This window comes from Pristis pectinata, chromosome 18 (genome assembly GCF_009764475.1).
Source record: "Pristis pectinata isolate sPriPec2 chromosome 18, sPriPec2.1.pri, whole genome shotgun sequence".
In the NCBI taxonomy this organism is placed as follows: domain Eukaryota; kingdom Metazoa; phylum Chordata; class Chondrichthyes; order Rhinopristiformes; family Pristidae; genus Pristis; species Pristis pectinata.
Window position 1 is genome coordinate 40,299,992 of NC_067422.1, and position 12,678 is coordinate 40,312,669.

The 12,678-nt window shown below is 51.8% G+C and overlaps 1 protein-coding gene across 1 annotated transcript; it reads left to right on the forward strand.

The window, feature by feature from the left end:
* Nucleotides 1–7,816: 7,816 nt before the first annotated feature.
* Nucleotides 7,817–8,620, forward strand: LOC127580147 (prolactin-releasing peptide receptor-like). The gene has a single exon (XM_052033358.1). It carries the CDS (start codon nucleotides 7,817–7,819, stop codon nucleotides 8,618–8,620), a length of 804 nt encoding a protein of 267 aa, XP_051889318.1.
* The last annotated feature ends 4,058 nt before the right edge of the window (nucleotides 8,621–12,678 follow it).

Here is a 12,678-nt window from a genome sequence, read left to right on the forward strand (position 1 = left end):
TTCAGAAATAAAGGACTTGGAAAGAACTACAGAACTATCCTTCATCAACTCTCCATTTAGGGCGATGGGGCTTCCTAAATACATGTGATGTCAACTGTGCTCTAATTAACTCCGGCTGATTCCTTAATGAAGAGGTGAACTACTGGACCATGTGATAATAAAAGGCAAAATTGATATTCTTTTCACAGCCATCAATTGCTATCTCTGTACAAGCCCACAGCTCCCACAACTCACTTCCTTCCACCCCGCCCCCAGTAACGGACTCCGTTCCATTCCCCAGTTCCTCTGTTGTATTCACTCAGATGACACTCGGCACACAGATGCCTCTGCAATGAGTTCCTTTTTTTTCCTGAACCGTGGCTTCCTCTCTACCGTGGTGGACATGTCGTCCCGAAATTAATTTTCCCCTTCTGTCCGCTGAACGTAACACAGTGCCATGAGGTCGATTCGAACAAATACCTTTATTAGCAGTGCACCGCCAGGAGAATTCTCTTCAGCACTCACTAAGAGTCGCTTCCCGAGTTCTCCCCGCACAAAGGGCAGACAGACATTTATACAGGAATTGTCCCGCACATCCCATGCAAATGGCGCCGTGAGTTTCGGTCAAGCTATAGAGATCCCGAGACAGCTATCACACCTCTTGTCTTAGTATAATTGAGTTATAATCAAGGCTTTCAAAGGCAGGTATCACCCTTCATTGTTCAGACCAAGCCTTCACCTTGATGTTAATTACACCCAGTATCGCCACCGTCTGACATATCGGAATGGTCCGTTACCCGAAACAAAGGCAGTTAACATACTTAACATTCCAACTTAACTAGTGGGTCAGCAGCTTGCTAGTCCTTGCTAGGGAAATATAAATGCATAGATATATATATTTTGTTGACCAGTTATAAGTATGGTTGCAATTCTTAACCTTTCACTTCCTCAGACAGACCCCTTTGACCACATCTGATCCCCTTCTCCTCCTGGACAGAGTTCCCCGGTCCTCACCTTCCACCCCATCAGCTGCATATTCAACAAATCCTTCACAATTTCTGCCAGCTGCAACACGATTCCGCCAGCAGAGACACCGTTCCCTCCCCTCCCAACATTTCGGAGGGGTTGTTCCTTCCCTCCCCACCTCCCACTCCCCATCAATGGCAGTTCCCCTGCAACCACCGTCCTGTCCCCTCCACCCTCAGAGGACCCGAACATTCCTTAATGTGAGGCGGTGGTCAACCTGTACTTCTTTACATTTAAGGCATTGCTTTTTGATGTTCACAATGGGGTCTCTTCGAACTGCTGCCTGTCCCCATACCACCCCCGCTCAGACCTCCGTCTGTGGCCTCCTGCACTGCTCCCACAAGGCTAATTACAGGCGTGGGGACCTCACCTTCCGTGCAGACACGTTGCAGTCGGCATGACTCAGTGTTGAATTCTGCAGCTTCAGGTAGCCCACTCTCTGTACCAGAACTGGCCATTCCTGGGGTAAGTCCTTGATCCATGATGTTGGTTCAGATTTTCCTCTCTTGACTGGCACAGCCTGACCCACTGGGGATGTCCCGTCGCCCTGCAGTTTGTAACATTTTATGCTCCACTGTTTGCATTACCAGCTCTGACTGCTCCCCATCAACAGGGGGACGTCTCCATGGCAACTCTGGCCCGACCAATCTTCCCTTTGTCCTGTCTATCCCTCCCTCCACCTTCCCCATAATTTAAAACGTACTTGTTTTCTCTGTTTCCCAGTTCCAGTGAAGTATCTCCAATCCAAGATGTTAACTCTTCCTGTCCCCACAGACGCTGAATCTTTCCAGCATTTACTGTGTTTATTTCAGATTTCTGGATCTTTTTAGTTCTGATTTTCAGTTCTTGTTTTTCAATCCTTATTTCAGCAACATGTTGGACATATTATGGCCAAAATTAATGTGTATGGAAAAAACCTTTTAATTTTGAAGGTCTGCTCAGTATCTCATTGTTGTAGTTGCCCAGGACATGCTGAGGATGTGACAGCACTGTAGAGCACTTTCTGCAGGAAGAGATGGTCCAACAACTGTCACCTGTGATCCAAGAAATACAAAATGTGATAAATATCAACAGTGTCAGTCAGTCTCAGTGTTGATATGTACACAGTGTCAGTCGGTCTCACAGTGTTGATATGTACACAGTGTCAGTCGGTCTCAGCGTTGATATGTACACAGTGTCAGTCAGTCTCAGTGTTGATATGTATACAGTGTCAGTCGGTTTCACGGTGTTGATATGTACGCGGTGTCAGTCGGTCTCAGTGTTGATATGTACACAGTGTCAGTCACTCACGGTTTTGATATGTACACAATGTCAGAAGGTTTCGCAGTGTTGATATGTACACAGTGTCAGTCGGTTTCACGGTGTTGATATGTACACAGTGTCAGTCGGTCTCTGTGTTAATATGTACATGGTGTCAGTCGGTCTCAGTGTTAATATGTACACGGTGTCAGTTGATTTCATGGTGTTGATATGTACACAGTGTCAGTCAGTCTCACAGTTCTGGTGCCCTAATTTCTGCTTTAAACAGTTAAAATAAGAGAAAACACTGCAGGTAACTTGAGCACTGCAGGATCCCACAACTGGATGACCAGGAAATTGTTGATCATGCTGTTGTTTGAAGGATGGACGTTAATGAAGTGACAGAGAGCTCTTCTCCCTGGCTGGACGTGCTGGGTGGATGATGTGTTCTGACCTCCTGACATCCCCAGCACTGGAGAAGTGGGATTCAGTGGATGAGATCCAGACAACTTGATCTGAAGATATTGAGAAAAGGAAGTTTACGGAGTGTGGAATCATCCAGCTGTAAAACTGAAGATCTGTGCTCTACAACTAGCTGCACCTCTACGTTGTTCCAGTACTGTGACACCACTGGCATCTACCTGATAATCCCACCATGGAGCATTGTGTTCAGTTTTGGTCGCCCTGCTATAGGAAAGATGTTATTAAACTGGAAAGATTTACAAGGATGTTGCCAGGACTTGAGGGACAGAATTATAGGGAGAGGTTGGCCAGGCTAGGAGTTTATTCCTTGGAGTGATCTTATAGAGGTGTATAAAATCATGAGGGACATACGTACTGTAGCAGTTAGCATAACGCTTTACAGCGCCAGCAACCCGGGTTCAATTCTGGCTGCTGTCTGTAAGGATTTTGTACGTTCTCCCTGTGTGTCTGCGTGGGTTTCCTCCGGGTGCTCCGGTTTCCTCCCACATTCCAAATATGTACGGGTTAGGAAGTTGTGGGCGTGCTACGTTGGTGCCGGAAGCGTGGTGACACTTGCGGGCTGCCCCCAGAACACTCTACGTAAAATATGCATTTCACTGTGTGTTTCACTATGTGACTAATAAAGAAATCTTATCTTATCTTATCTTATCATAGATAGGTTGAATGTACTCAGTCTTTTTCCTAGGGTTGAAAAATCAAGAACTAGAGGCCATCGGTTTAAGGTGAGAGGGGGAGAGATTTAATAGGAACTTGAGGGGTAATTTTTTTTTACACAAAGGGTGGTATATATGTGGAATGAGCTGCCAGAGGAAGTGGGTGAGGCAGGTACAATACCAATGTTTAAAAGACAGTTGGATAGGTACATGGATAGGAAGGTTCAGAAGGTTATTTTCTGGCAAACCAGGACTAGCTTGGATGGGGTACCTTGGTCGGCATGGACCAGTTAGGCCGAAGGGCCTGTTTCCATGCTGTATAACTCAGTGACTCTCAGACACCGTCTGGAGGTATACCTATTCCTCCATTCTCTCGTGTCTGCAGTGTATACCTGAACAGGGCACAGAGGGATGTGGAATTAATGCAGGTCACTGGGCCGAAGGACCTGTTTCTGTGCCGTACAACTCTTTGACTGTATAATGCGGAGAACTGCCCAGGTATGTCCTGCTCCCAGAATTCTGGCTAATTACTACCCTCAGTCATCAGCAAAGTGATCAGAGAAGTTGCCAGTTCCACCCTCACCAAAAACCCACTGGTTCACTCTGTTCGGCAGACGCCCGCAGCACACAGCTCCAGACCTTCACTGCCCCGGTCCAAACACAGACCAAGGAGCTGGATCCAGAGTGAGAGAGGGACTGCCCGTGGCATCATTGTCACATCTGATCAGATGTAACTTCATGATTTGCACAAAACCAATGAGCACTGAGGTTCTGATGACACGAGGACCATCACTTCAGCTCCAGGAGAATGCTGCAGGGTCTTCAGCCATCTTCAGCTGCTTCATCAAAGTTCTTCCTTCCATCACGGGATGGGAAGTGGAGATGTTTGCTGATGTTTGCACAGTGTTCACTTCCAAGTGAAGCAGCTCATGCCTGCATGAAGCAAATCACAGAAAGAGGTCAGAGCACCGGGGTTATAGGCTTTTTAACTTTCCCAATGTTGACTGGATTGCCTTTGTGCAGGGGGCTTAGATGGGGTGCCATTTGTCAAGTGCATCCTAGAAATTTTTTTGAGACAACATGTAGAGGGACCAACCAGAGACGGGGCAGTCCTCAACCTTATCGTAGGAAGTGAAACCGGGCGGTGGTGTAAGTGTCGGTGGGGGACTCCTTGTGAACAGTGACCACAGTTCTGTAATTTCAAGGCAGTTCGGGAAAGGGATGAAGTCGGTCCTCAGGTTAAGGTCCTAAAATGGGGGGAGGCTGATTTCAATAGTGTAGGAGAGGACCTATCAAAAGTAAATTGGGAACAGATGCTTGTAACACAACATTTAACGAGTTGGAGACTTTTAAAAGAGAATTAGTGAGAGTTCAGGGTCAGCATGTTCTGGTAAGGGTGAAAGGTCAGGGAACCTTGGATGACAAAGGACATTGAAGATTTGATCAGGAAAACAAGGGAAACATAAGGCAGGTAAAAGCAGCTGTGACGGAGAGTCTGTTCAGGAACATAGAGGGTATAGGAGCAAACTAAAGAAAGAATTCGGAGGGCAAAAAAAAGGTATCCTTGGCAGGTGAGATTCTATAAATATATCAGGAGCAAGAGGGTAGCCAGGGAAAGAATGGGTCACTGCAGGGACTAGAGTGTGGAGCTTGGTGAGGCCTTAACTGAACACCTCTCTCTGTATTCACCAAGGAGAAGGACGTGGAAGGAATGAGTTCAGGGAGGGGGATGTGGTTAAACTTCAGCAGGTCAGTATTAAGATGCAGGGGGTATTTGTACTGCTTTATTATTGTCACTTGTACAGAGGTAGGTACTGGGCTAGGAGCTGGGATATGGGGACAGGGGCTGGGGGGCTGGGGTACTGGGGCAGGGGGTGGGGTATGGGGGCAGGGGCTGGGGTATCGGGACTGGGGCACCAAGCAGGAACTGGGGTATCGGGGTAGGAGCTAGGGTACCGGGGAGGGGCTGGGGTATGGGGGCAGGGGTGGGGTATCGGGGCAGGAGCTAGGGTTCAGGGCAGGAGGTGGGGTATCGGCAGGGGCTGGGCTATCGGGGCAGAGGCTGGGGTTCCATAGAACCATAGAACAGTACAGCACAATACAGACCCTTCGGCCCACCATGTTGTGCCGACCTTTAAACCTCGCCTAAGACTATCTAACCACTTCCTCCCACATATCCCCCTATTTTAAATTCCTCCATATGCTTATCTAACAATCTCTTGACCTTGTCCAACATATCAGCCTCCACCACCACCCCAGGCAGCGCATTCCATGCACCAACCACTCTCTGGGTGAAAAACCTCCCTCTGATATCTCCCTTGAACTTCCCACCCATTACTTTAAAGCCATGCCTTCTTGTATTCAGCACTGGTGCCCTGGGAAAGAGGCGCTGGCTGTTCACTCTATCTATTCCTCTTAATATTTTGTACACCTCTATCATGTCTCCCCTCATCCTCCTCCTCTCCAATGAGAACAGCCCTAGCTCCTTTAGTCTCTCCTCATAATCCATACTCTCTAATCCAGGCAGCATCCTGGTAAATCTCCTCTGCACCCTTTCCAATGCCTCCACATCCTTCCTATAATGAGTTGACCAGAACTGGACACAGTACTCTAAGTGTGGTGTAACCAGAGTTTTGTAAAGCTGCATCATTACCTCGCGGCTCTTAAACTCAATCCCACGACTTATGAAAGCTAACATCCCATAAGCTTTCTTAACTACCCTATCCACCTGTGAGCCAACTTTCAGGGATCTGTGGATATGAACCCCCAGATCCCTCTGCTCCTCCACACTCCCCAGAATCCTGCCATTAACCTCGTACTCCGCCTTGGAGTTAGTCCTTCCAAAGTGTACGACCTCACACTTCAATCTCTGGATTGAACTCCATCTGCCACTTCTCAGCCCAGCTCTGCATCCTATCAATATCCCTCTGTAAGCTTCAACAGCCCTCCACACTATCCACAACACCATCAATCTTTGTGTCATCTGCAAACTTGCTAACCCAGCCTTCCGCCCCCTCATCTAAGTCGTTAATAAATATCACAAAAAATAGAGGTCCCAGAACCAATCCCTGTGGGACACCACTAGTCACAGCCCTCCAATCCGAATGCACTCCCTCCACCACAACCCTCTGCTTTCTACAGGCAAGCCAATTCTGAATCCACACAGCCAATCCCCCTGGATCCCTTGGCCTCTGACCTTCTGAACAAGCCTACCATGTGGAACCTTGTCAAACGCCTTACTAAAATCCATGTAAACCACATCTACTGCACTACCCTCATCAATCTTCCTGGTCACCTCCTCAAAGAACCCTATCAGGCTTGTGAGGCAAGATCTTCCCTTCACAAAGCCATGCTGGCTGTCCCTAATCAGTCCATGATTCTCTAAATGCTCATAGATCCTATCTCTTAGAATCCTTTCCAACAGCTTACCCACCACAAACGTAAGGCTCACTGGTCTGTAATTCCCTGGACTATCCCTACTACCTTTTTTGAATAAGGGGAAAACATTGGCCACCCTCCAATCCTCTGGCACCATCCCCGTGGACAATGAGGACTCAAAGATCCTAGCCAACGGTTCAGCAATCTCCTCCCTCGCCTCACGAAGCAGCCTGGGGAATATTCCGTCAGGCCCCGGGAACTTATCTATCCTAATATTTTCTAACAACTCCAACACATCCTCTCTCTTGATATCTACATACTCTAGAACATTACCCTCACCAACACTGTCCTCAGCATCACCAAGGCCCCTCTCCTTGGTGAATACTGAAGAGAAGTATTCATTGAGAACCTCACCCACTTCCACAGCTTCCAGGCACATCCTCCCACCTTTGTCTTTAATCGGACCTACCTTTACTCTCGTCATCCTTCTGCTCTTCACGTACGTGTAAAAAGCCTTGGGATTCTCCTTAACCCTACTCGCCAAGGCCTTTTCATGTCCCCTTCTCGCTCTCCTCAGCCCCTTCTGAAGTTCCTTCCTTGCTACTCTATATTCCTCACGGGCCCTGTCTGATCCTTGCTGCTTACACCTTATGCACGCTGCCTTCTTCCTAACTAGTTGGTTCGGGGTACGGGGGCTGGGGTATCGGGGCTGGGCACCGGGACAGGGGGTGGGGTACGGGGCAGGGGTGGTGTTCGGGGTAGGGGGTGGGGTATGGGGGGGGGCAGGAGCGGGGTACCACTCTGGACCTGGGGTACTCTCCGGTGTGGGTGTCCCTGACCGGCGGCCGTCCCCGTCCCCTGCCCTGGGCGGAGCGGCGGTGAAAGGCGCTGCCGTCGCCCCCGGCCCTGGGTGGCCGCGGCCCCGGGTGTGTGTGGGGGGGGGGGGGTCCCAGCCGCTAACGTGTGCCCTCTTCCCCGCAGTGAACGTGGCGGCGGTGGTGATCCTGCTGCGCGGCCGTTGCGGGCTGTCCCGCTGCATCAGCCGGTACCTGGTGGCGATGGCGCTCGGCGCCCTGATGGTGGTCATCACCGACCCGCTGCCCAAGCTGCTGCGCCTCGTCTACTTCCCGGACTCGGCGCTGAACCTGACGGCCGTCTGCCGCCTGACCGAGGTGCTGGCCTGCGCCGCCACCGGGAGCTGCGTCTGGTTCACAGTCGCCTTCACCTGGGACCGCTTCGTGGCCATCTGCTGCTTCAGGCTGAAGGCGCGCTACTGCACCGAGCGGGTGGCCACCGCCGCCCTCAGCCTGCTGGCCGTCCTCAGCTGCCTGGAGTGCACCCCCTGGTACTTCGTCTATGAGCCCGAGTACGTGGTGGGCGGCGTGTCCTGGGGCTGCCAGGAGAAGGGCAGCTACTATCTGTCGGCCGCCTGGGCCTCCTACGAGCTGGCGCACCTGCTGCTCGCCCCCTGCGTCCCGTTCCTGCTGATCCTGCTGCTGAACGGGCTCACCGTCCGCCACGTCCTGCTGGCCAGCGGCGCCCGCAGGCGGCTGCGCTCCGGCGCCCGGGACCCCGAGCTGGAGAACCGGCGGCGCTCGCTGGTCCTGCTCTTCGCCATCACGGGCAGCTTCGTCCTGCTGTGGCTGACCAAGGTCACCTTCCACATCTACCACCGCGCCGTGCCCTACTCGTACGTGGACAACGCGGCGGGCTACGCGGCGGAGAGCGCCGGCGACATGCTGCAGGTCCTCAGCACCTGCACCAACACCTTCGTCTACACGGTCACCCAGAGCAGGTTCCGGCAGGAGCTGGTGCGGGGCCTCACCCTCCCGCTGCCCCGCCTCCTGCGCTCACTCACCTGATCCCCAGCTCCAGCGGAGTCCCGCACACCCGGCGCTACCGTCCCTGCCCCCTGGGTGGCGGCTGAACGCCGAGGTGGCTGCCGGCGCCACGGTCTCCGGGCCCCGGGAGAGGGCAGGGGGCGGGCGGGGGGTGTCTCTGTCCTCGTCCCGGGACCCAGGGCACCAATGTCGCTGGGCAGGAGGCTGCATTCACTGGCGGGACCCTGGTGTCACCCTCCCGCAACAGCCAACCGACAGCCGGACCCGGGAGGCGGGGAGAGTAAGGTCTGGTTCACAGACGTCACAGCGGCCGGGGTGTGTGAGAGAGAGAGTCCCACACCCCGGGTAAACCCGGTCCGGTCCGGTCTGTGTGTCCCACACCCCGGGTACACTCAGTCCGGTCCGGTCTGTGTGTCCCACACCCCGGGTACACCCGGTCCGGTCCGGTCTGTGTGTCCCACACCCCGGGTACACTCGGTCCGGTCTGTGTGTGTGTGTCCCACACCCCGGGTACACTCGGTCCGGTCTGTGTGTGTGTGTCCCACACCCCGGGTACACCCGGTCCGGTCTGTGTGTCCCACACCCCGGGTACACCCGGTCCGGTCCGGTCTGTGTGTCCCACACCCCGGGTACACCCGGTCCGGTCTGTGTGTGTGTCCCACACCCCGGGTACACCCGGTCCGGTCTGTGTGTGTGTGTGTCCCACACCCCGGTTACACCCAGTCCGGTCTGTGTGTGTGTGTCCCACACCCCGGGTACACCCGGTCCGGTCCGGTCTGTGTGTCCCACACCCCGGCTACACCCGGTCCGGTCCTGTCTGTGTGTCCCACACCCCGGGTACACCCGGTCCGGTCTGTGTGTCCCACACCCCGGGTACACCCGGTCCGGTCTGTGTGTGTGTCCCACACCCCGGGTACACCCGGTCCGGTCTGTGTGTGTCCCACACCCCGTTTACACCATCAGGCAGTGAGTCCAGCAGCCTGTGGATAATTTCCCAGTCCAGGCCACATTCTGGTGAATCTCTGTTCCCTCCCCAGTGCATCACATCGTCGCCACAGTGTGGCGGCCAGAACTGGACACATCCTCAAGCTGTGGTCCCACTGACATTGTGCACAACCTCCCGTTCCTCTGTCCCAGGTCTCGGCTAATAAAGGGAAGCATCCTGTGTGTTCCCTGTGCCTTACTGACCTGTCCTGTGCCTGTTAGGATCTGTGGGTGGACACTGCAGCCTCCCTTGTTTGTCCTGTGAATGCTGCTCTGTGCCTGTGCTACTGCTGCAGGCCAGCCTCTCCCTGCACCTGTGCGGACATGGACTTGAGCCTATGACAATAAACTTGGCTTTGACTTTGAGGATAGCCAGTAGCCCCTCCTCCATGATTATCTTCAACACTGGTGCCTCACAAGGCTGCGTCCTCAGCCCCCTACTCCCTACGCACTCATGACTGTGTGGCCAGATTCTGCTCTAAATCCATCTACCAAGTTTGCAGATGCTACCACTGGAGTGGCTGTATCTCAGTGACAAGACAGAGTACAGGAAGGAGACAGAGGGCCTGGTGACATGGTGTCAAGACACCAACCTCTCTCTCAATGACAGCAAAACAAAAGAGCTGGTCACTGACTTCGGGGAGCGAGTGGAGTACATAATGGTGCTGAGGTTGAGAGGGTTGAACGCTTCAAGTTCCTCAGTGTAAGTATCACCAATGGCCTGTCCCCGTCCAGCCACGTAGATGCCACAGCCAAGAAAGCTCACTAGCACCTCTACTTCCTCAGGAGGCTAAGAAAATTTAGCACGTCCCCGAAGACTCTCACCAGTTTTTAGAGATGCACCATAGACACATCACGGCTTTGGACAGCAACTGCTCTGCCCAAGCCCGCAAGAAATTGCAGAGCGTTGTGGACACAGCTCAGTCCATCAGGGAAACCAGCTTCCCCTTCATTGACTCTGTCCACAGTTCCTGCTGCCTCGGTAAAGCTGGCAGCATAATCAAAGACCCCATCCACCTCGGACATTCCCTCTTCTCCCCCCTCCCATCAGGCAGAAGATACAAAAGCCTGCAAGCACATACCATCAGGCTCAAGGACAGCTTCCATCATCTATATATAACTCTTGAATGGACCTCGTATGATAAAAATGAACTGTTGATCTCCCAATCTACCTTGTCGTGGCCCTTGCACCTTATTGTCTGCCTGCACTGCACTTTCTCTGCAACTGTGACACTTTATTCTGCATTCTGTTATTGCTTTTCCCTGTGTATTACCTCGATGTATGGCATGATCTGTCTGGATGGCATGCAAAACAAAGCTTTTCACTGTATCTCTGTACATGTGACAATAATAAACCAATTACTGATCCTATTTAGCAGTGCTTGGACCTTGGTCTTCTATGCGTTGGTAATTCAACTGATTCCAGATAGAGTCATAGAGCAATATAGCATGGATACAGGCCCTTCAGCCCAACCAGTCCATGCCAACCACAGTGCCCATTTCCTAGACCCAATTTCCTGCATTTGGCCCATATCCCTCCAAGCCCCTCCTCTCCATGTACCTATCCAAGTGCTTCTTAAATGACCTTGTTGTACCTGCCTCAACCACTTCCTCTAGCAGCTCGTTCCATATACTCATCACCCTCTGCGTGAAAAAGTTGCCCCTCAGGTCTCTTTTAAATCTTTCTCCTCTCACCCTAAACCTCTGCCCCCTAGTTTTGGACTCCCTTATCTATGCCTCTCATCATTTTAAAAATATCTCTAAGGTCTCCCCTCATTCTCCTACGTTCCAAGAATACATAACTGTTGTGAGAGTCTCTGCCTATAGCCCCTGCTCAGGCAGTGTGTTCCTCCAGGTGAAACATTTCTTCCTCATGTCTCTCTAAACCTGTCACGCTAATCTGTGCCCTTTGGTTTTGGATACTTCTGCCATGGGAGGAATGTTTCCAATTATCTACCCCATCTATGCCCCTCATAATTCTGTATATCTCAATCAAAACTGCCTTCAGCCTCCTCCATTCCATGGAGAACAGACCCAGCCTATTCATCTCTCCTCATTACTGAACCAGTCCCTCCCAGGGATCGTGGTGAATCTCCCCTCCACCCGCTGCAGTGTAATCATGCCTTGCCATATTGTGGCAACCAGAACACTACACGATGCTCCATCTGCAGCCTAACCAATGTTTTATAAAGTTGTACCATAACCTCCCTGCTCTTACAATTTTTGCCCAGGTTGAATGTGGGCAACTATCCCCTGATGCCTTCTCCCCCACCTTATGTACCCGTGCTGCCAGGGATCCCTGGACTGGTACCCTGAGATCTTTCTGTTCCTCGGGACTCCCTGGGGCCCTCCCATTTGTTCTAGTTTGTTACTCCTTCCAAAGAGCATCACCTTGCAGTCATCACACGAAATTCCCTCTGCCATTGCTCTGCCCATCTCCCCACCTGATCGAGGTCATCCTGCAGCCGAAGACATCAGCAGCTCCGATCCGTGTCTCATCTGTGAATTCACTCATCGTATCTCCTACATTCATATCCCAACCGTTAACATATATAACAAATACCAAGACTGTGAGTGGTACCCCCCCCCCCATCACAAGAACAACCCTCTACCATCTCCTTCTGCCTCCATGCCAAGTTTGGGTCCCAATTCCCAACTGTCCCTGGATCCCATGGGCTCCAAACTTTTGACCAGGTTGGTCCCATGTGGGACCATGTGTGTTGGTCCCATGTGGGACGTTGCCAATTGCCAGACTGAAGTCCATGCATCAACCATCGTGCCCTTATTTTGTTGCCTTTGCAAAAAAATAAATCAATTGGTCAGATAATATCTCCCCCTAACAAAGGCATACTGATTACCTCAATCCCTGCCCCTCCATCTCCTCCCTCAGGAGATTTTCCCATAACTTCCCTACCACTGATATGAGACTCACCAGCTGTTAATTACTTGATCTGTAAGTCCCTGAAACCCTTCTTGAATAAAGGTACCATACTTGCTATCTCTCCTGCCTCCGGTACAGCTCATCGGGCCCTGGATATTTATCTACCTTTAAGTGCACCGAAATATCTAACAACTTGTCCTTTTTAATAACCTTG